Source organism: Odontesthes bonariensis, chromosome 6 (assembly GCF_027942865.1).
Source record: "Odontesthes bonariensis isolate fOdoBon6 chromosome 6, fOdoBon6.hap1, whole genome shotgun sequence".
Classification (NCBI taxonomy): domain Eukaryota; kingdom Metazoa; phylum Chordata; class Actinopteri; order Atheriniformes; family Atherinopsidae; genus Odontesthes; species Odontesthes bonariensis.
The window spans coordinates 25,719,997-25,743,318 of NC_134511.1; the positions used below are offsets into that span (position 1 = coordinate 25,719,997).

The 23,322-nt window shown below is 41.9% G+C and overlaps 2 protein-coding genes across 5 annotated transcripts; one reads left to right on the top strand and one right to left on the bottom strand.

Moving 5' to 3' along the window:
* Positions 1 to 133: 133 nt before the first annotated feature.
* On the top strand, positions 134 to 6,467 carry dhfr (dihydrofolate reductase). Of its 2 annotated transcripts, none has more exons than XM_075469067.1 (6): positions 134 to 762; positions 910 to 959; positions 2,331 to 2,436; positions 5,335 to 5,458; positions 5,635 to 5,773; positions 6,080 to 6,150. In XM_075469067.1, the coding sequence occupies exons 1-5, from the start codon at positions 671 to 673 to the stop codon at positions 5,752 to 5,754; spliced, it is 492 nt and encodes a 163-aa protein (XP_075325182.1). In that variant the 5' UTR covers positions 134 to 670; the 3' UTR covers positions 5,755 to 5,773; positions 6,080 to 6,150. The 2 variants fall into 2 exon arrangements, with proteins under 2 accessions (XP_075325182.1, XP_075325181.1); XM_075469066.1 differs by having other exon boundaries at positions 136 to 762; positions 5,635 to 5,750; positions 6,080 to 6,467.
* A 1,394-nt stretch (positions 6,468 to 7,861) lies between these two features.
* fam151b (family with sequence similarity 151 member B) lies at positions 7,862 to 21,175 on the bottom strand. 3 transcript variants are annotated; one of them, XR_012769932.1, is made up of 7 exons: positions 20,783 to 21,175; positions 12,047 to 12,194; positions 11,760 to 11,977; positions 9,842 to 9,977; positions 9,638 to 9,724; positions 8,605 to 9,302; positions 8,067 to 8,152 (listed from the first exon to the last, which is right to left on the bottom strand). XR_012769932.1 is itself a non-coding variant. In XM_075468140.1 (6 exons), the coding sequence occupies exons 1-5, from the start codon at positions 20,901 to 20,903 to the stop codon at positions 9,679 to 9,681; spliced, it is 669 nt and encodes a 222-aa protein (XP_075324255.1). In that variant the 5' UTR covers positions 20,904 to 21,175; the 3' UTR covers positions 8,065 to 8,152; positions 9,638 to 9,678. The 3 variants fall into 3 exon arrangements, 2 of the variants coding, with proteins under 2 accessions (XP_075324254.1, XP_075324255.1); XM_075468140.1 differs by lacking the exon at positions 8,605 to 9,302 and having other exon boundaries at positions 8,065 to 8,152; XM_075468139.1 differs by lacking the exons at positions 8,605 to 9,302; positions 9,638 to 9,724 and having other exon boundaries at positions 7,862 to 8,152.
* Between the last annotated feature and the right edge of the window lie 2,147 nt (positions 21,176 to 23,322).

Below are 23,322 nucleotides of genomic sequence, written 5' to 3' on the forward strand. Positions count from 1 at the left end.
GAAGTTGAAGAAAAAAATTCAACTTCAAAAAGTTCAGTGGAAAAAGAACCAGACTCAACATCGGGGTAAACAGGGAGAAGCAATCGATCCCTGTCTCAATTCAACGGCAGTCAATCAAGTTCCGCTCCATTGGACAGATCAGCCATGTCCACCAACGCGGGTGATGGTGCTTCGGTGAGTGACTTTACTTTATTTGCCATTTGTGTTATATCTATTGAGCTGATCTGTCCAATGGAGCGTAACTTGATTGACTGCCGTTGAATTGAGACAGGGATCGATTGCTAATCCCTATTTACCCGGATGTTGAGTCTGGTTCTTTTTCCATTGAATTTTTAGATGTTGAATTTTTTTACTTATTATTACTTTTTTATTTATTTTTTACACTGTTGGTTTTTCAAATTCAAAGTCTAATTTTGATGCTGTAAAAATTCAATATTAGAAATTCGTATTCAAACTCTGGTGGCACAGAAAAACTTCCATACGTTGGACTCCACGAGGCGGCAGTGATGAAATGTGATGGAAAATATCTAATCTGCCCTAAAGTCAGCGAGAGAGCGAACCGTCATTTCCGGTGAGTCTGTGACATCTGTTGGCGGGAAATGGTTTAAGTAACCACACAGCTCAGCAGACAGGACGGTAGCCGGTAGCGAAGCTGCAGGGACCGCAAACAATGTCCCGAATTCTGAACGGTATCGTGGCGGTATGTCCGGACCTTGGTATAGGGAAGAGTGGAAACCTGCCCTGGCATCCAGTTCGACTCAAGTAAGTCACGCTGATAGCTAGTTGGACTGACGAAAAGCTTTCTGTAACCGACAGACTGCTCACAGTTAGATAAACTCAGAGCGTTAGGGGAAGATGGATGAATTATCTCATTTATATCATTTCCTGTTTTTGTGTTTGTTTTGCTAGCAACGAATTTGCCCATTTTCGAAAGTTGACAGCGACTTCATCTGTGAAAGGTAACTCACACACGTCTCCTTTATAAAGTTCTAAAGACCACCTCGGGTCGAATGTCCAGAGGTCATCGTTTTATTTGACAAAGAGTTAATGATGTACAACACAGTGTGAAAAGAGCTGCTAGAAGCACTGCTCATGTGAAGGTGTTGAGTGTTGAGACCCGAAAGAAAGTACTGTGAATAAACGTGGACCGATGAGCAGTTGTATGTGTTGCGTACAAAAAAAAGGATGATTACCCTGTACCCGGGTGAACCTGTTAGTTAAAGATATTTTCCCATTATTTTTGTTGTGTATGAAATGCGCTGTGAATAAACTTAAAGCTGTACGTCCTCCTGTCCAGCAATCGTAGTTTATTAGGATAGCCTATACATTTGATTTTGCATGCACTTGTCAGCTTAATCCTACCATTCCTTGTCACAATTTCCCCTCTTATGTAGGATTTAAGTGGTTACCACCATGAACTACCTCACCCACCTAGATAAACGTGCCGAGTTTATTCACAAGCCAAGTTTATTCACAGCGCATTTCATACACAAAAAATAATGAAGCCCCTTGTTGTGTCATGCTTTAAATCACAAACGCAATCCAGTAAATATTTACTAGTATAGTATAGTAAATATAGAGTCCGCACTGTGGTCAAAGTCAAAATATGTTCTAGTATCACCGGCCGCGCTGATGGGGTGATCGAATTTTCTTCTGCTGGTGATGCCTGTGACGTGATGACGTCAGCGATTACGTATTTTTGTCCCCTTTCCTGCACTTGAGAAATTCGTATTCCCTAATCTAAATTGTCCTTTACATTGTTTAAAAAAAAAAAACATTTATTTATTTTTGTTGATACATAAATATTGAAGCACATGTCTGCTGTTCAATGTATAATTGTTTATATATATATATATATATATTGTTTAATAAGGTTCATTAAAAAAAAAGAAAGAAATTCGTATTCGTAACTTTTGAATTCGTAGCTTTTCGCTTCGTGTATGTATTTTTTGATGTCGTAACTTTTCAATTCGTATTTTGACAAATATCAAAACACAACCCATTATAAACACAGATGGACTCATTTTTAGAGATTGCACATATTTATTTTATGCTCAACTACAACCAAAGACGCACACATTTCTCAAATATGCGCGGATTACTTGCACGGATGCACGTTTCTTTTTGACCGATTTCTTACCCCGTACGTGTGTCTCGCGCAGTCCCTGTGCATGCTCTGATCTTCTAACGTGCCAAAATGGAAATCAGGACGTGCCACAAATGCCTTACTCGCTGTGTAAAGTGGGTCTAAGGCACACATTGGCAAGTAAATGTTGAAGTAGATCAATTTGAATGAATGACTGACTGATTCCAACCTTGCAATCCCGCAGGCAAGCAGAATGTGGTGATCATGGGTAGAAAGACATGGTTTTCAATTCCAGAGAGGAACAGACCACTGGCCAACAGGATCAACATAGTTCTCAGCAGGACGTACAAGTATGTCTCACACACGGTAAAATATAAGTGAATAGACTTTTATAGCAGACCACTCAAAGAGCTTTTACACTGCATGCATCATTCACCTATTCACTCACACAACTCATACACAGGCTATATAGAGGCTACACGGTGCTTTCTTCTTCTCATTGGCACACACTCATACACTGAACAGTACGTGGGGTTCAGTGCCTTGCTCAAGGACCCTTCGACAGGTGGCCCGGGAGTCAATCCACCGACCTTCCGATTGGTAGGTGGCTGCTCTTCCTCCTGAGTTACAGCCACCCCTATATTGATTTGGCCAAATTTCCAGTGAAGCTATCCTCATTCACATGTTGTTCTTTTTCTTTTGTCTCTTAAACGTGTCAAAGTGTGACTGCGAATCAGACTACCTTTCTGCTTTTGGTCGCTTTAAGCATTTCCAGACTGTCACTCTGCTCTGATAAAATCTGGATTTTATAACTGCAGCGTCATCTGACAAAATGATAAGTAACTCCAAGACATTGGGCCTCATGCAAGAACCGTTCGCACGCACAGATTTGTTCTTAAGTCGTGCGTACGAGTGATTTCAGAGAATTTGCGCATTCACCAATCTTTTCGTATTTTACGTTTTCTTTCAGGTACGAACAGAATTTACGAGTGATCCAGACCTGTCGAAGGAGTTTCCTAAAATAGTCCGCTGTTATTCCAATCAAGTTGGCTTGACTAATGGATTGTATATTTTATTACTTTGAAGCAATCATTAATAAATATATACATTGTACCCCATAATGATGCTGACATTATTCTGTTTAACTTAAATTATGCACTAATTGAAGGTTAATTTGACTCCGTATATAACAAGGTCAATGGGAAGTGTAACCAGCGGCTGACTTTCAACTTTTGGATGCCTTAGTGCGTCAGGCTCTTGGAAGAGAGCGTGTGGAGACAGACGAATGGCTGACATCGCGATTTAGATTGCCAAGGACTGTGCTGCTGCAAATATTCAATTCATTTTTATTTATATAGCGCCAAATACAACAAATGTCATCTCAAGGCACTTAGATAGTAAGTCCAATTCAAGCCAATTGGAATTCAATTAATTAATAATAATCATAATTCATAAAGTAATCCAATTCGTTCATATAGAGCCAATTCAAAAACAATTTCCTAGCTAAGAAAACCAACAGATTGCACTGAAAACTTTATATTTTTCGGTCCAATCTCCCGGCCTGAGCGTGCCTGAGGCGACTGTGGAGAGAAACGACTCCCTTTTAACAGGAAGAAACCTCTGGCAGAACCAGACTCAGGAAGGGTGGCCATCCGCCTCGACCAGCTGGGGTTTGAGAAGACAGAAAGGGGGGGAGGGCGGCGGCGGCACTGTAACACCATTCAAAGGATATCTGTTGGAACAGGGAAACACGAGTTAATGACCACAATAATATCACATATACATAAAGAGAGTAAAGTGAGGAAAGGTGTGACAGATGAGGCCCCCCAGCAGTCTAGGCCTATAGCAGCTTAACTATGGGATGTTTCAGGATTACCTGAGCCATCCCTATTCAAGGTAAACACAAGAAACTTGTGCTAACGAAAAAATAAATAAATAAATAAAGGACCAGACTCAGTAAGTAATTCCCTATACTCCCTATATAGATCTGCTTTTATTATGCAGCTTGCTAGAGTCACAACTCCAGAGAAAAACACGCCGATAGAACCCAATTCCACCACACGTCCAGGTCCTCACCACCCTTGGATTTTTGGCCACTGGAACCTTTCAGAGGGAGATTGGAGACAGATCGGGGGTGTCCCAGTCCTCTATGAGTCATGTGCTCCCCTTGGTCATCAAAGCTCTCATCAGTTTATCACCCATGGCACATCAGATTCCCATACACCGCTGTCCAACAAGTACAAATTAAGAGGGACTTTCATGCCGTGGCTGGACTGCCAAACATAATCGGAGCAATAGACTGCACACATATATGCATCAAAGCACCCGTGCTGTTGTGGAGCGCACTGAGCTGAAGGCCAGGTGGGTGTGTCTCGATACAGCGGGGGGCAAACTGCTCCATAGCCTAAAGAAGGCATGCCAGATTTGCACAATATTGCCATGAACGAGGGTCTCCCACTACCTAAACCAGCCCAGGCAGACCACAAGGTGTGGTGCCAGAAGGACCCCCTCATGGACCGCCCCATCAAAGTGCCATCATGATGAGGCAACAACTGATAGCACGGCTTTAGTTGCAGTCATCGAGCGCCTGGCCATGGCGAGACTTTTTTTTTTTTTTTTAAATTTTCCTTTTTGGATCTCTGAAAGCAGAACTTCAGTCTCAGAGCCCGTAAAGTTGTTCTTTTTGCGCCTTGATGCCGTTTTCATGACTCAACACTTCCTGGCACAGGAGAGAGGAAGCGTAGCCTTATATGGTATTATTTAGGGCGTGGAGTATGCAAATCTACTATCCTCGTGCATGTGCACTTAAATACGCACGGGTGGCATTCATCATTTACGCAGGTCGTTTACACACTTTTTCTCAAGTTAAGAGCGTTTGTTGAATCTGACGTGGCGTGTTCGTACAAGACCTTTGTACGAAAAAAGTGAGAGAAATTTAGAATAAAAACACGAAAATGTTCTTGCATGAGGCCCATTGTCTGAGTTGCACTTGCATGTATGATGATCCCTCACGGAGAAAGTTAGAAGCAGCAGGATACCCTGTGTACACGGTATTAAAGAATATTTTCCACTACAGACTCTTGGTCCTGATGACATCAGAACAGCTGCCCAGGAACCCTCTCCTTACAGTAGAAACACACAAGAACAGATGAAGACCACATGACTGGATGTTTTCTGGCCTGTGGCACTGTCAGGAAGAGGTGTTTTGCATGAAGTATTACTCAGTTGTAATGGGTCTTCTGCTTCAGGGAGCCCCCTGCAGGAGCCCACCACCTGGCTGCAGACTTCAGTTCAGCCCTCAGGTGGGTCGACACGGAGCTGGCTGAGAAGGCTGACCAGGTCTGGATTATAGGCGGCAGCTCTCTCTACAAGGTACTTGCCTTATTTTATTTGAATTCATTTGTTTGCAAAGGAACAGTGTGCCCAAATTGACACCGATGATGGATCTCCAAGTAGTTTATTACAGTGCTTCCTGCTGCTGGTGATGGATGTGGGACATCACATAAACACAACTTCATTTTTGTGTTTCTTTTCTTTGGGCTACTTAGGATTTAATGGAGAGTCCAGGAACAAAAAGACTTTTTGTCACTCAGATCCTGAAGCAGTTTGAGAGTGACACATTCCTCCCTGAAATCAATCCCAGCAAATATCGTCAGCTGCCAGAGTAAGGACTGTCACACATGTTCAGTACGTTGCTGTGGGTGATTTAGCGTTTTTTTTCTCTTCATCGGTGCTTACATCTACTAAGACCTTGTCACATTCAGCAAACTAATGAAAAACGATGGAGAGTTCAGCAGAAATATCACAACCTGCTATCGATACTAGCTGTATTAGCATAGAGGCTCCTGTGGAGAGTTTTTCAAACTTTAAACAATCTTACTGCTCCATAGTTTAAACCAAATGTGGAACACATTAGTCCTTTCAATTGAATGTAAAATGCTTCTGTACACTTGTGTGCATTTGGAACACATAAAAGACTTGTTTCTTCTCCAGGTTTCCAGGAGTGCCATCCGACCTTCAGGAGGAGAATGGTATCCAGTACAGATTTGAGGTGTATGAGAGCATCGAGCAATGATGTGGCATTGCAGGGGAATCCATGGGTATAATTTGAATTATGCATTTTTGATTTGTTATTTTTGTCAGAATTGAAATAAATGGTTTCCAAGCTATTTGAACCATTTTATTTTAGTATGCTGCTTGGTCTCAGTCCACCTGCCACTGGGTTGTGGATAAACTCCTGGTACTTCTGAGTGATAATCGGGCCCTCAGTTTTCTGAAGTGCAGCACAAGACGATGGCTCGTTTTTTAAAATGTATACTTTTTTTTTAATCGCATTCATAGTTCAGGGGGGATATTTTGACAAAAATGTGTAGTTAAAATAAGTTTGGAGGTCAAACTTCTTTCATGTCAGTGAAAGAACATATTCTGGTGAAAATTTGTAATTTCATGGTTGCATACGGTCTTGTTTCCACAGAAAGCTGGGACAATATGTAAAATATCAATAAAAACTGATGCTTTGCAAGTCTTCCACCAATCCATCCATCTTCTACACCCATTTAACCTGTTTCCTGCTTAGGGTTGCAAAGGAGGGAGGACTTACACTGTATTGCCAAAAGTATTCACTCAACCATCCAAATAATCACATTCAGGTGTTCCAATCACTTCCATGGCCGCAGGTGTATAAATTCAAGCACCTCTGCATGCAGACTGCTTCTACAAACATTTGTGAAAGAATGGCTCACTCTCAGGAGCTTAGTGAATTCCAGCATGGTACCATGATAGGATGTCACCTGTGCAAAAAGTCCAGTTGTGAAATTTCCTCTCTAAATATTCCAGTCAGCTGTGTTATAACAAAGTGGAAGCGCCTGGGAACGACAGCAACGGCCAGGTAAAATGACAGAGCGGGGTCAGCGGATGCTGAGGCTCATAGTGCGCAGAGGTCTCCAACTTTCTGCAGAGTCAATCGCTACAGACCTCCAACCTTCATGTGGCCTTCAGATTAGCTGAAGAACAGTGCGTAGAGAGCTTCATGGAATGGGTTTCCATGGCAACTGCATCCCAGCCATACATCACCAAGTGCAATGCAAAGCGTCGGATGCAGTGGTGTAAAGCACGCCGCCGCTGGACTCAGTGTTAAAGGTTGCCGACCTCCACTGCTCCAAAGAGCCATTTGGACCCGGTTTCCACAGAAGAAAACACTACTAAACTATAGTGTGTTGCTTACGAAATCCATGAAGTGCTACAGAGAAAATGCCATTTTATTTATGTAATGAACACATTTTGAACTCTTAATAATATAATAAAGAAAAACATAAAATTCCATTCAATTGGATACTTTTTAATCCAAGCCGCAGCATAAGGAGGAAAGCCGCATGCGGGGCTGTCGACCCCTGAGCTGGAGAGCATCGGCAGGGAGACGGATGTTTAGCTTTCCCTCTACATGTCTCAAAACAAAGAGTTTCTTTTTGTCAATGCTAAAGCTTTTTGTGAACCTTTCCTGTAAATTCCAAATCATCCTGCAACACAAAGGCATTTGTGGATATGTAAATATGATCAAAGGCATGCTATCTTATGATTTACTGTTATATACAGCAGTATTAAATAGTGGTATATTTATCATTATATGAAATTGTTTATTTTAATAAATAAAGTTACATCTCGTGTCCTCAAATATACAATAGCCCAAAGGGCTCTTTACTACCCAATCACAAAAACCTAACATTTCCTCGTGGACAAAAGTAATCCGTTAGTAACACAAAAATCACACAGGTAGGATTCATTGTCAGATAATTAAGATTTATTGTACAGTACAATGACTACATTAGGAAGCACTGTAGCAGTATAAACATCTGTTTGAAAGGTGTGCTCTTTCTCAAGCACGTCAGTCTTCTGTGAAACAACATTCAGACATTTCAGTTATGGTCATGTGACGTCATACTGAGCTCGGTTCTGAGAGTGTTTGGTAGGTCATAATAGATCCTGCTCATGTCAAACTTTTCTCTGTAGGGCAGCAAATCCTGAAGTGCAAAGTCATCATTTTGGCCAGTCCATACTGTGAGAGTGTACCTGTGAACGACATGAGAAAACATCAATTTAATTAATAAACACCTGAGCACAAACGTATACCTAGTTTAGAAACCTCAGCTGAACCCCCCACCTCTCCCGTACTATTTTGTGGCAACCATATTTTCACTAGTGAAGGTACAAAAATATAAGAGGTTAATTAGACCGGAGCAAACTGGCAGCTGACAGGGATCACTGCAAAAAAAAATTAAAACATGACAACATCATGGCCACAGAGGCAGGAGTTTGCAAGAGGAATTTGAGATTACTCGCACTTCGACTTAACAGTGCTGAAATAATGCAGGATTGACAACCTTCACAAAGACGGCTCACCACACCCACATGTGAGATACAAATAAATAGAAACTGGATGGATTCAAGTGCTGTTGAGCCGACGCACAAATTTGAGCATTTTTGTTTCACATGGAAGGCCAGCTTCACACCAAGAAAGTCACCTGCGTTTCATTTGTTTTGGCACAGCACGACTGCAGCACAGCACCATCTTTTTTTAATTCAGCATTTCTATAGGAATAGCCATAAATACAGATTACAGACACTTGGAAAGGCTGGGTCGCCTCCCGGCTTCATGCATGGGACATTTACTTCTCAGACAATTGGCAGGAATATGACTGATCTTTGATTTGGTGAGTGTAACCCCTCTTTGGCTGATGAGGTCACTCGTAATAGTGGTAGGCCGAGATTTCAGTTTCTTACAGGTTGGACCAGTTATCAGAGTTCTAGAGTCGCTCGTGGAGCCCAGGGTGGAACAGCAACATCAACCACACTCACAAAAAATTTAGGTTTCAAGAATATATTGTCGGTCATCAGAGGAACAGTATGACAACAAGGCAATAGTACCAATTGAATAAGAAAATGAATAAAGTGAATAAAACAAGAAAAAGAAAGGGAAACAACATGTGTGTGCTTTGTTGTAGTGTATAGTCTTTTTTACTGAGCTCAGTTCTTTTTATTTCGTTGGGGCCCTTTAGTCTGCGTTTCTCGAGTGTCCTACCACACCACAGGTGAAGAAGGGAAGTACGGCTCTGGCTCGCCATCCTTTTCTGAGTCCGGTCTCTCCAGCAGGAGATCAAGAAGCCATCCACTCAGTCGACGGTGGCTCTCTCGACATAAATTAAATCCCACAAAAAAAAACCTGCCCGCCAAGCAGAAAACAAACTGAGAACTCTGTGGCTCAGTTATGGGTGAGCTCCGTGGCTCAGTAACTGCATCTGTTCGCAAGATTTTTGTGCAATTCATGGTTAATATAACTCAAAAAGTGAAGGCATGAAAGTAGCCCAGCTGTGACTCAAGATCAGTCACATTCAGTTGCCGAAATCACTTAAAAATCACTTATTACTGTTCATCAGCTGCATTTACACACTCAAACTAAGGTGAAAGGTGGATTATTGCTGATATATCAGGTCAATATGATGACCAACAAATGTTTTCACTGTGTATTTAAGTTGAGAACCACTTTCTGGTGCTTACCTCGTGTGAAAAATAGGTACCACGCTGCAGTTCTAGATGGCTCATGGCTGCAGCCAGAGTGAATGCTCTAATCTGTAAGCATGGGAGCTGAAAAGAAAATCCATACATGCCACAGTCCTGGTGTGTAGGCGCCCAGTGGTACTGAACAGAAATGAAACAATGCTGACGGGACTGACAGGCTCAATGAGCTGATATTCAGCTTACCTGTCTGACTGCTGCAGCAGCCATGAAAGTTGGGAGAAGGACTGGGCCAGCAGGGCAGCACGGACTGGAAAAGTGACTGGATGTGTAAGACTTCTACACTTCTCCTCCATGGTACGCACCATATCCCAGGAGTAACCTGTAGAAACACAAGATGTAAACATAAGACATTCATAAATGTCTTCAACTATCATGGGGGTTGAGGCCTGGTGTCTTAATCAGCGGTTCCAGAAAACTCCACTGTCCAAAATCTTGAAAAAAAATACTTTTCGTACTTCCTTTACTTTATTGCGCCACTCATGTGCATCTCCAAATATTTTCTACTGAAGTTAATGGGTAGTCCCTTTAAAGAGCATTCACATGCCTTACTAAACAATGTTTGATTGCACAACAAAGTCAAATCTTTCATTCCTTCATGGATGAAGATATTGTTTCAAGTTTCAAAATGGAGGTGAAAGCAGAAGTTGTACAAGCAGACCCAAGAGAGATCTATATATTCCTGCAATAATAAGTTAATAATGAATTTAGATTAGAAATCAGGCAGAAGTCATTTAAGCAACACGATACCAGGTTATAAAGTCTGATAACAGGATGTTAGATAAAACCATTTCCTTTGTATAGCTATCAATTCTCACAATTTGTTAGACAAACAGTTCATGACAGTTACATTTTATTTACATCGTACCAATTCCCAATAAAGATGATCTCAATGGCACTTAAAAGATACAGTACAATTCAATCCAGTTCCCAAATCCAAAATTAGCTTAATTCAAATCTAATGATGATGATAAATAAAAAGTTGCCTAGCAAAGGAAACCAAAGGATTGTATTAAATGATCTCTTCAGTTCAGTCCCCCATCCTGAGTGTGCACGAGGTGACAGTAGAGGGGAAAACAGCAATGAAATAAAAATCTGAATCAGGCTTATTCCTCTTTGCATCCGTCTGTCCTGCTGAGTGATTCCCAACACTTTTACATGTAAATATGAACTAAATCAAAACACACAAGTTGGCCAATGTAATTCTGTAAGATGACATACTGACGTATAAAACACAGGAACTCTTACATAACAAAACCAGGAGACAGTTCCATCAGATTTGTGGGAGGGGGGGGGGGGTTATTGGACTGCATTCTGTGGGCCTGGAGCTTCTCTGTGATAGCAGTTGTATTGGTTGTGCCTGAAAACCTTGCTTTCCTGGAAATGCATCTGCTCCACAGGGTCTGCTGTCTTGGGAAAAGTTTTGACAAAGATACCTCTGTCCTCAATATACTTTGTTGATGGTGAATGGGTAATCTTACAATGAGATCTTTAAGATATGATGGAGCTCGGTCATTAAGAGCTTTATATGTGAGGAGAAGAATCTTAAATTCTATTCTGAATTTAACAGGGAGCCAATGAAGAGAAGCTAAAACTGGAGAAATATGATCTCTCCTGTTAGTTCTCATCAGAACTCTGGCTGCAGCATTTTGGATCAGCTGAAGGCTTTTCAGAGAATATGTAGGACAGCCCAATAATAAAGAATTACAGTAGTCCAATCTTGAAGTAACAAATGCATGGAGCAGTTTTTCTGCATCACTCTGAGACAAGATGTTCCTGATTTGAACAATATTACCAAGGTGAAAGATAAACCTGTTTTATAAGCGAGTCAAATGATAAATTCTGGTAAAAAATAACTCCAAGGTTCCTCACTGTAGAACCAGAAGCCAAGGAAATACCATCCAGAGTAACTATATAGCTAGATAGTTTCTCCCTAAAGCGTCCAAAGATAACGACTTCACCTACACTTCAGCTCTAAATGTTTGTCAACTGATTTTTTTTTTTACTTTGGTATCCATCTATTACAACAGCATATTTTAAATAATAATCCCTTGGGGGATTATCAGATATGATTCAATTGAATTTAATCTCCACCCATCTTCACCTGGGTTATCTATTGCAGCCGTCCATCCTGTTGTCCAGCCAAGTGACAGCACGGTGTGAGTGGGCAGAGCCGTTACAGCAGAGAGGAAAGCCTGAGAATCCAGAGGTGTGGCCTGACCCCCCGGACCACACAGGATATCTGCATTGATCCACACTGGGCAGCTTTGCTCAGCCAGCAACTCTCCCAGCAGAGCTAGGGATTGGGACACTGCCTCCAGGCTGCATGAAAACCAGAACACAGCATTACACACAACCACAGTCTCAGGAGGAATAAAGGCTGGCTCCCACCTCTTAAAGTCTAGTTTTATTCCCTTGTTGTGCTCCTTCACTGCCTCCAGCCACTCCTTCAGAGTGACGTCGCTATCTGTGTCAGGAGGATGTGCCATGATTGGCTCTTTGGACATGATTATGTCAGCTTCAATCATATGGGAGGGACCTGAGGATAGAAAAAAATAAAAAAAACTCAGGGTCTCATTTATAAGTTTTGGTACTTGCTTTATACTGAAATAGTTTTTCATCGCCTCATTTTTCATTGACCCGACAAACATGATCACACCATAAATGTGTTCTGGATTCTATGATCCATCAGTTTCTGTGAACCAAACCAAATTTCAATTGTAGCCCGTGTGTTACACAAGTTGGAACAAACTTTTTATTTAGTCCTAATAGTAGTTCAATTAAGATTTGATGACTATTGTACTATTGCGCACTTATAGCTTGACTCAAATGTGTTCAGAGACAGACTTTGGTGGATGGTTCAGAATAATTTTTTTATTTTTTATTTGGGCAGTTGTTAGTAGAGTTTCTCTGGGCAGATATTTTGATATCCTCAGTACCAGGAGGCAAACAAAGGAGGCTGGAATCAATGAGGCCAAACTGTGTAAAAGGGTCATACAGCTTGTATGCCAAAGACGGAAGACAAAGAGGCCAGTCGCGTTCTATACCCATAAGTAGGTGAAAACCAACACGCCTGTCTTCAGGTTCTGTTTTTCAACAAATGGTTTCTTGAAAGTTCTCCCAGACTTTCTGGAGCCAAGCTGACGTATGTATCTCTAAGGTTCAGATTAAGAGATCAGATTTATTGGTCATGCATACACAGGGAAATCTCCTCGGCTTTTAACCCATCCAGGTTGGCACCTGTTGACACACTCGTGCTCATGCAGGGTCACACACTCAGAGACAGATGTCACACACTGGAGCACTGGGCAGCCAATCACAGCGCCCGGGGAGCATCGGGGTACGGTGCCTTGCTCAAGGGCACCTCGGCCGTGACAAGGAGGTGGACGGACACCCCTCCAGCTGTCAGTTCCACCAATCTTTGAGTCTTTTTAGGGAGCTCTCCTCTTAGAAAATTTAAATCTGGTAAATACTGAGATGAAGAGTAAGTGCGATTCCATGTGCCTGTGGGTCAAATGTGGAAAGTAGTAAATACCTAATTACTGTCTGATGCTAGTGGGGGGGCAGCTGGCTCCTGCCGGAGGAAATAAACCTTACCAATCAGAAGGTCGGTGATTGGACTTCTGGCTTAACTGGGCCACATGTCAAAGTGTACTTGGGCAAGACACTGAAGCCCATGTTGCCTTTGGATGAATCCATCAGTGAATGAATGTGTGTGAATGTAGAAGAAAGCACTGTGAAAGACCTGCTGTACGAGCGTGTATGCGGATGGGTTAATGCAGCATGTAGTGTTAAAGCGCTTGGAGTGGTCAGCGCGACTAGAAAAGCGCTATACAAGCACAGTCCATTAACTATTGCCCTGGTTAATGTTCTCAGCTTTTAGTGCAGCAAAGACCAGAGTAGAGCAGCTGCTTCTGATGGGAGACAGGTTGGCTCCAACAAACCAACATAGGTTGAAATGGAGTGTTCCACTCCACCTCAGCAATGGCAGTCTTCTTTCAGTCTCTAATTCGGACCCCACAGGGCCGGGTCACCAATCGTGGTCATGGACATAAGGAAATTCTTACAGAGTCAGAAGCAACAAGGAGAACTGAGCATGAAGTGGGGGGGGGAGGTGAGAGATTTGTTTTCTCTGTTGTGTCGACGCCCATGCCTACCTATAGGCCTTCTGTCATTTCTTACGCCAAATACACAACGTTTGCGTTTAGGCTTAAACAGCGTCTGGTTCCATGTCAGATGAAAAACGCAAGACAATATCTTATTCTGCCCATTATAGCCTATTTACTAAACTACCGTAGGCATGAGGAAATTGAAACAGGAAAACTTCCGTGTGATATCTTTAAAGACTGAAAAGGTTATACAAGCTGGAATGCATGCAGAGAGTAAGAGTGTTTTTTGTTTTGTTTTTTTTCCATGTTGCTGTAACAGAGAATGAGGAGCAGAGTGTTGGAGGAGGAGAAGGAGGAATTGAAAAGCTAAAAAAAGCTCAAGTGTTATAGGCTTTAGCAGCTATAGGCTGCTTAGATGGCCTATAGCTCTGATAAACCTGTTGAGGTTCATGCAAATTTGAATAAATGTTCTTATACATCCAGGCTGTGTAGACCGTGCAGACCGAAAAGCAGACCGAGCAGTCCCCTGCTTCCGAGCAGCAAACACCGTAACAGGTGCAGCTGTCGGCAGCAGGCAGTGATACGAAGGGAGAGAAAATAGGGCCAAGCGATGTGAGGTCTGACTTTTCCTGGAGAACGATTTTGTGATGCAAATGTATTACTCTTATGAACGCATATTGTTTTGAGAAGCAAGACGCTTTATTTTTGTGGCCCCAGCCAACTAGTCTGACTACCTTCATCAACACCAAAACGAGGCCGGAACTCGGCTCACAGGACGCAGCAGGGGGTAAGAAAATGTGCATTAATGATATTGCTAATATGGGAAGTCATACAGCTTCATGTCAGAAGAGGCGAACTATCCCTTTAATTCCATCATCCTTTTCTTCACTGCCATGTGCAGATATGACAGAGGACGGCTACCTAAACTTTACTCCAGCAACACTTGACTCTCTTGTTGACAGCACTATAGTTTCAATGCGTACAGCACTGGACAATGTTGCCCCTCTGAAAAGGAAGGTAATCAGTCAGAAGAGGTTGGCTCCTTGGTATAATTCACAGCTGCGTGCTTTAAAGCAGACTGCAAGAAAGCTGGAGAGACAGTGGCGTTCCTCTAATTTAGAAGAGTTTCAATTAGTCTGGAAAGATAGTTTAACAATGTATAAGAAAGCCCTTCGTAAAGCTAGAACTGCTTATTATTCATCATTGATAGAAGAGAATAAGAACAATCCCAGGTTTAAGTAGAGTATGGCTGTAACAATAGACCTTTTTCTCAAAAGATATTTTAACATAACTGATTGCTCAGTTCCTGCAGCCACCTGCCGACAGCCGCACCTGTTACGGTGTTTGCTGCTTGGAAGCAGGGGACTGCTCAGTCTGCTCTTCGGTCTGCACAGTTTACACAGCATGCAGTGATACGAAGGTAGAGAGAAATACCGCCAAGCGATTGGGAGGTCTGACTTTTTCCTGGAGAACGATTTTGTGATGCAAATGTATTACTCTTTTGAACACATATTGTTTTGAGAAGCAAAACGCTTTATTTTTGTGGCCCCAGCCAACTAGCCGGACTACCTTCGTCAACACCAAAACGAGGCTGGAACTCGGCTCACAGGACGCAGCAGGGGGTAAGAAAATGTTCAGAAATGATATTGCTAATATGGGATGTCATACAGCTTCATGTCAGAAGAGGCGAGCTATCCCTTTAAGGCCTTAATTTTTTTCCCCATACGTCCATTTTTTGGTGGATGGTGTTCTTTTTTTCTCCCTTTAAAGCTATGGTAGGTAATCCTAGAGAGCTAGCAAGATTCGAAAGTGGCCCCTCCTCTAAGCTCCAACCCCCCCTCCCCATTCCGTCAGTGCTTCATCCAAAGCCACGCCCCCACAAACTTGAACGCGCATCTGACGCTGGGACTCTGCCGACATTACCCCCTCGCGCGGAGGAGGGAGCCGACAGAGGGGGGCGTAGGCAGAAAGCAGAGGCATCTGATTGGTTTTTTGTAGCGCCCCAATCCGAGATCAGCACCCCGCTGATCTCGGATTGGTCAGCTTTTTCTCAGTCATGCAGCTGCCACAGAGGTCTGATTATTTTCGTCCCTTTTTCGAAATACATCTTGTATAGATTTCTCTCAGGATAGACGGACCATTTCACCCAGTATTACAAAATGTGTTTCTGAACAGGATTACCAACCATAGCTTTAACTGTTCATTCATTTCAGTTCTCCAGTGCAGGAAGAGTTGGTGCACTTGTAGTGTAGTGGGCACAGTCTCTGCACACATCTACAAAGAAGCTTGTGTGCATGCAATGACTACATTTAGTTAACCTAGAGCCAAGCAAACTGTCACACACTTGTGGATGTGGAAAGTAGAACTGAAGATGAAGTCTTCCATTGGGCCGTAAGAGGTAAAGGTGGCCCCTTCTTTAAGTGGACTACAGGCTTTATTAATACACCTGTGCTGTCCCCACTCTGACAGGATCACTCCTCCCACAAAGACGCACAAGAAGACGACCTTCTTATCCCCAAATCGCTCGTCTTTGTTTATTTGTTCTGACCAGAAAGACGTGGCTTCACATCACACCAGCGCGTGCCTGCCAGTTTTGCACCATCAGCTCGAGTCCGTCAAATTTAAAATAGACCAAATACACCTCTCCACTCATCAACTTTAATCCTCTGTTGCTTTCTAAAGGGAAAGAGGGGCATTTTAAAAGTCATCATCATCTCATAATTCAACCATGTAAATCAGCTGCAAAACGAGGCTCTGTGGGCTCCTGTATGAGAACGTAGTGATGATGAATGTGGAGCTATGACCGGATTATTTGAAGTTTTTCTTTCAACTTGGCTATGTACGGAAGCCCAGAGCGGAAGTGGTACGTACAACCTTTTTTTTATGGTTTTCTCGAAATAACGAGTTATTTAGCCGATGGTTTTTGAGGCCACTTTTTCTCCCCAGTCCGCCCCTGTTTATATGTGTTTATATGTATTTCTGGCAAAGGTGTACCCATTTTTACCCCCTTTTCATTGAAAACTGAATAAAGTAGCCTATGAATCAAACATGGAATGTGGAGCGTTTGTGGAACAATTCTGCTGTGAAAATGCACAAAGCAAATCCCGCTGGTGTGACGAGCATTTGAAGAATGAAATCAGGTTTAAAGGGGAACTCCGGGGCATTTGAAGCGTGTTTCCATTGCTAGAGGTTGTCAAATAATGATAGTATGACACAGAGAGGTGCGTATCTGCGCTCCCTGTGTGAAGATCGCTCTGTCCGCACAGCATGTCATGCGAGGCTAATACGTGGTGGCTAAGGGGCAAGCGCTAACCCTTCCACGTAAAACAACAACTTGCACACTGCAGAAACGTCACACCACTTTATAACCCATCCGACAATAAAGTCACAAGCCTTACCATCAAAACCATATGCATGGTTCTCACATTACTGGCATGGGGACGTTACAAAACAACTTTATAAACAGCATGTCACTCACCGGCTGGTTGTAGGCTCGCGCATGTGAAAGCCCAAAAGAGTCGATGGAGAATAATCCCATATACAAAACAATTATCTTCTCTAGAAAAACTGCGTTCAAGTATTTAAAACATTACAGTATTACAAACATTCTGTCCTGGCAGAGCAGGACACAAGGGGATGTGCAGGGTGTTCAAGGAGCAGCACAACATCCAGAGTTCAAAACAAAGATAGTACTGTTCAAAACAAAGATACCATGCCATGATGTGTTCAGGGTCCCTGCTATAGAAGTCCGACTTCTGACAGCTGTTCTGAGAACAAGCTGGGACCCAATAGGCTTCCTGTTTTAGTTAGTAAAAGAAGGAATCGAAAACAGTCAACTTCCAGGGTGAATCTATCTAATTTGTTAACGGTACCACGTACAACTCAGAATACAACAGAGACCAGTGTAAACTCCACAAAGCTAGCCTTACTTAATATTAGATCTCTGTCCAATAAGTCACTGTTAGTTAATGACTTCATAATTTCACATAATTTAGATTTTCTTTTTCTGACAGAAACATGGTTAACAGAGAGCACAAGCGCTACTGTTCTTAATGAAGCAGCTCCCCCAAACTTTAGTTTTATGGATAAATGCCGAAATGGTAGGAAAGGTGGGGGTGAAGCTGCTTTATTTAAAGATACATTCCAGTGTAAAGAGATCTCATTTGGTGATTTCACTTCTTTTGAATATCTGAGTTTTATTTTAAAGGGTGTTCCTAAAATCCTGTTCTTAATCATTTACAGATCTCCAGGATACTGTGCAAGTTTTATTGATGATTTTTCTGAATTATTGTCTGTTATTTCAACTGATTTTAACCATTTCATCTTGACCGGGGATTTTAACATTCACATAGATAATATGACGGATGGTAATGCCAAAGAATTTTCTTCTGTGCTGGACATGTTTGGTTTGTGGCAACATGTAACAGAACCAACTCACCTTCGAGGTCACATTCTGGACCTGGTCATTTCTAAAGGTGTTGATATTTCTTCTGTTGTTGTTACTGATTTGGCCTTGTCTGACCATTTTTGTATTTTATTTGATTTACATATTACTCAGAATGTTCAAACAACCAGCTTCTCAGTTAAGAAGAGGCACATCAATGAGAAAACAAGTGCTCAGTTTAGGGAGGCCATAGCTATGTTACCAACAATGAGTGCAGAGTCGGTTGAAGGAATGCTGGATCATTTTAACTTGAAAATTTTTAATGTAATGGAAGCTGTTGCACCGATAAGAATCAAGAGCACCTTGATCAAACAGAAAACACCATGGAGAAACACCACTACGGTCAAAAACCTGAAAAGAGAATGCAGGAAAGCTGAACGTAAATGGAGGAAAACAAAGCTTCAGATTTACTATGAGCTGTACAAACAAAGCCTGCGTAGTTATAACAATGAGCTGTGCAAGGCCAGACAGCTGCATTTATCTGAAATGATTAATAAGAATGTCAACAATTCTCAAACTCTGTTTGCTATGGTTGAAAAACTCACAAATCCTCCTAAACAGTCAAACCCAGACCTCCTTTCCACTGAGAAATGCAACGAATTTGCCAACTTTTTTAGCCAAAAAATCAAAACAATTAGACAAAACATTCACGCAACACAGAAAAACAAGAAAACTAATCTGTGTCTAAAACCTAGAAATAACTCTGACGTTATGTCACAATTTAATATTGTTAATTTAAAAATCCTAGTGGAAACAGTTCGGCATCTGAAATCAACAACTTGTTCTCTGGACATAATACCATCCGACTTTTTAAAAACTGTTTTTACCTCAGTAGAAAGTGATCTCCTACAAATAGTTAACAGCTCACTGGCATCAGGCATTTTTCCCAAGTCACTAAAGACAGCTGCCATTAAGCCACTCCTAAAGAAGAGAACTCTAGACGCCTCTATGATGAACAACTACAGACCTGTCTCTAATCTCTCTTTTATATCTAAGATTATTGAGAAAGTTGTATTTAACCAGCTCAACGACTTTCTGAATGAAAGTGGAAGTCTTGATAACTTTCAATCAGGCTTCAGACGTCATCACAGCACTGAAACAGCTCTGGTCAAAGTGTTAAACGACATCAGGTTGAATACTGATTCTGGTAATGTTTCAGTCCTGGTCCTGTTGGACCTCAGCGCTGCGTTTGATACTGTAGATCACAGAATCCTGTTGCACAGGCTGGAAAACTGGGTTGGACTTTCTGGAGCGGTCCTTAACTGGTTCAGGTCCTACTTAGAAGGCCGGAGTTATTTTGTTACAATTGGCAGCTATGAATCTGAGCGAGTGGCCATGACTTGTGGAGTCCCCCAGGGGTCAATTCTTGGACCTCTTCTGTTTAACTTGTATATGCTCCCTTTGGGTCAGATATTGCAGAACTTTAACATCAATTATCACAGTTATGCAGACGATACACAACTTTATGTGTCTCTGTCACCGGACGACTGCAGCCCAGCAGACGTACTGTGTCAGTGTCTGGAGGAAGTAAACACCTGGATGAGAGAGAATTTTCTACAATTAAATGAAGACAAAACTGAGATCATTCTGTTTGGTAGCAAAGAGAAGAGGGTCAGCGTTGGTAAATATCTTGAGACTCGGAACCTTACAATCACTGACCAGGTTCGTAACCTCGGAGTGTTGATAGACTCAGATCTGACTTTCAGCAGCCACATCAAAGCTGTCACCAAGGCAGCTTTTTACCACCTCAGAAACATCAACAGAATTAAAGGTTTCCTCTCCCAAAAAGACCAGGAGAAACTCATCCATGCATTCATCTCCAGTAGACTCGATTACTGTAATGCTCTTTTAACTGGACTTCCCAAAAAGAGCATTAAACATCTGCAGCTCATCCAGAACGCTGCTGCTAGAGTTTTAACCCGGACTAAGAGATCTGAACACATCACACCAGTTTTAATATCTTTACACTGGCTTCCAGTCAGTCACAGAATAGATTTTAAAAGCCTGCTGATGGTTTACAAATCCCAGAACGGTTTAGGCCCAAAATACATCTGTGATATGTTCAGAGAATATAAACCCAGCAGAGCTCTTAGATCCAAGGACTCAGGTCAGCTGGTTCAGTCCAGAGTCCAGACTAAACATGGAGAAGCAGCATTTAGCTGTTATGCTGCTAACAAGTGGAACAAACTGCCAGTGGAGATTAAACTTTCAGCAAATGTAGACATTTTTAAATCCAGGTTAAAGACATTTCTGTTCTCATGTGTCTATGCATGAAATATCTTTTAACTTATCTAGACTGTTGCCTGTTCTTAAATTCATTTAAATGATTTTATTTGTTTCTTTTTATATTCTTTTATGTATTTTTAATGCTTCTTGCACTCCCTGCTGCAATGCTTTTATTTTATGTAAAGCACTTTGAACTGTTTGTACATGAAATGTGCTATATAAATAAATTTGATTTGATTTGATTTGATTTGTGTGTGGTGGAAATGAGAAGGTGTGGTGGAAATGAGAAGGTGTGTGGTGGAAATGAGAAGGTGCGGTGGAAATGAGAAGGTGCAGGCATGAACCAACCTGTGAGGGCCTCAGTAAGTCTGCTCCTGCTGTTCACAGCGTGGGACCAGCACACCTCAGCTGCGTCCATCCGGTCTATCCGTCTCTGCTTTAGGAAATATTGAAGCGTTCGCTCACACATCCTGCCGTGTCGCTTTATACGGTCCCACAGGTGCCCCTGAACAAGCTGCCAGTATGACTTCAGACCGATTACTGAGCAACACGCAACCCGAGATGGTGCTCTGGCTGCACAGCCATGAATAACTTTGTTTCAGCCTATAAATTCCATGGGACGTCAAATATGAAACCCCTGATCAACAGCCAGGTAGACCCGTGCGGGTAAAACAGAAGCCCACTCCTGGGGACTTGTTTCAGATGATTAAGCCGCAGGCAGCACAACTTCTACAGCGGTTATCCTCCAGGTTAAAGGCGCATTACCGCCACCTGCTGTTCGGGAGGCGGAATTTCAAACTCACCAACTGCTTATTCTGCACAATGAAATCTGGATTTTAGAGGCAAATTATCATCTGGGAAAACGACCATCCACTTAAGTTAAAAACAGAGTTTGTTCGGATCAATTTACAAGTACGATGATCAATTCAGTTAGAAATGGCACAATGTGGTGGAGGTTTTCTCAGAATCCAGTGATGCAATGTCATGGTTACGTTTTCTTCTGTTTCTTCCTCCTCCACAGCGGTGGTACAGCTCACTAACAACATCTACCAAAACCGTAACAACAAAAATGATGTGATAATTCCATCAATGTGTGTCAACACATGCACATGTTGAATTATTATAGAGCAAAGAGTACCGAATATGCCCGTCTCGTTTAGCAGTGTCATGGCAACCTCTCCCAGGGAAAGAGTCACTGCTGAGGCGTTCTTTGAAAAGCAGAAGCAAAAACAATAGATTTGATTTGAAAGAATCAACGTCAGTGTTCTGAAAAATTTCCCAGATAAAATAAAATATATATGACCTAAAATGACAGACAAATACATAAACTTTTGTGGTGTATGAGGGATGGTCGCCTTCAAACGGCCGATGTGTAGATGGTACAGGAAGAACTCTGCTGGCACAGACATGGTCCAACACAGAAGGGTTTTAATGGCCACCAGGTCCGTCTCAGAATTACAGAATGATGCATCAAATCTGGAGAGATCCTCGAAGCCCCAAAGTCTGTGTCATCTCTCCCCACTGAGGGTGCTTCTCCCCTTATGTAGGGTAAACCTTTCCCCATGTGGTGACCCTGGGTGGGCTCGCTAGTCAGGCTAAAAGATATATGTGTATCTATATATCACAGGTTTGGCTGTCCTGGACATTGCTTAACTGAGGGAGTTAAGCATGGAGAGTTAAGGGGTGTTTCTCCAGATGTTTATGTTTACCCTTATTCATCTCCTGTCTGGACGATCTGAACCTGATGTCCTTTTGAACCTCTAAGTGTCAGACACGACACTCACTTTCAGGATGAATATTCCACATTTCAATGTGTGTGGCTCTGTGTTGGCTGTCCATCTGTATACCTAACAGCTTCACTCTCTGGTGAATGATGAAAAAAATAACATATTTTCATTCATTTTAGGTTGCTTCGGTAAAATTGAGTGCTTTTGTGTCATGGTTTCAACATTACCCTGTAGACTCAGAGGACTTTTTGAATTTCAAGAACTAATTTCCCAAGGGGTCCACAACAAAGCTATTTCTCTCAGGGGGGAATATTGCAAGCTGAATAGTTTAGGCCTAGCAATTAAAAATGCTAACACTTCACTTCCAATAAACAAACAAAAACAAGCCCCTCACAGGTCAACGGGAATTTATTTTGCTCCCAATGCTGCCAGTATCAAGTGGCTGGGCTCATGGATCACCAAATGAAATGGTTTTTGTTGGGTCACACTGAAAAGAAGGGAAAAACGCCAGTAATGCGAAATACTTACAGTGCAATTAAGTTGGAAAAAAAAGAGAGATGATTGGAATGAACATCTCTCCTACTCCCACCTTAAGTCTTGAGACCTGTCCTTCTCATCCCTTAGAAAAAAGTAGTATACTTATTTGATACTGAAACTGTGGCAGTATACCTTTGCTTCTTTGCTGAGTCAACGACTTGACCTCATTCTGTACTTGGATCAAGATAAACTAAGTATTCCTACTTTGTGGCAGAAAGAAGTAAAAAGTATACTAAAGTAGAAGTAGCTATATGCTTTAGTATTAAAGTATGAATGTAAGTCTTAGTATTTATGTACTTGGTCTTAGACTTTTCTTTATACTTTTCAGTATAAGCCAAGTATACTTCACTATACTATTCTTGAGTATATAAAATAGTAAACTTCAAGTATACTGCCTCAGTTTTAGTATAAAATAAGTATACTTGTAGTACGCTTGAATGAACTACCTCAGAAATCAGTAACTGTAACTGTGCCACACGCAGTTCTCCAGAACACCTGCACTTCTGCTAGAATGCAGACAGCCTGTCCTACAAAGCAGGATTAGTGGTTTAGCGAGGTAACATCAGGTTCACTTCGGGATATTCGATATTACAACGTTGGTTGACTTTTTACCCGACTGTATCA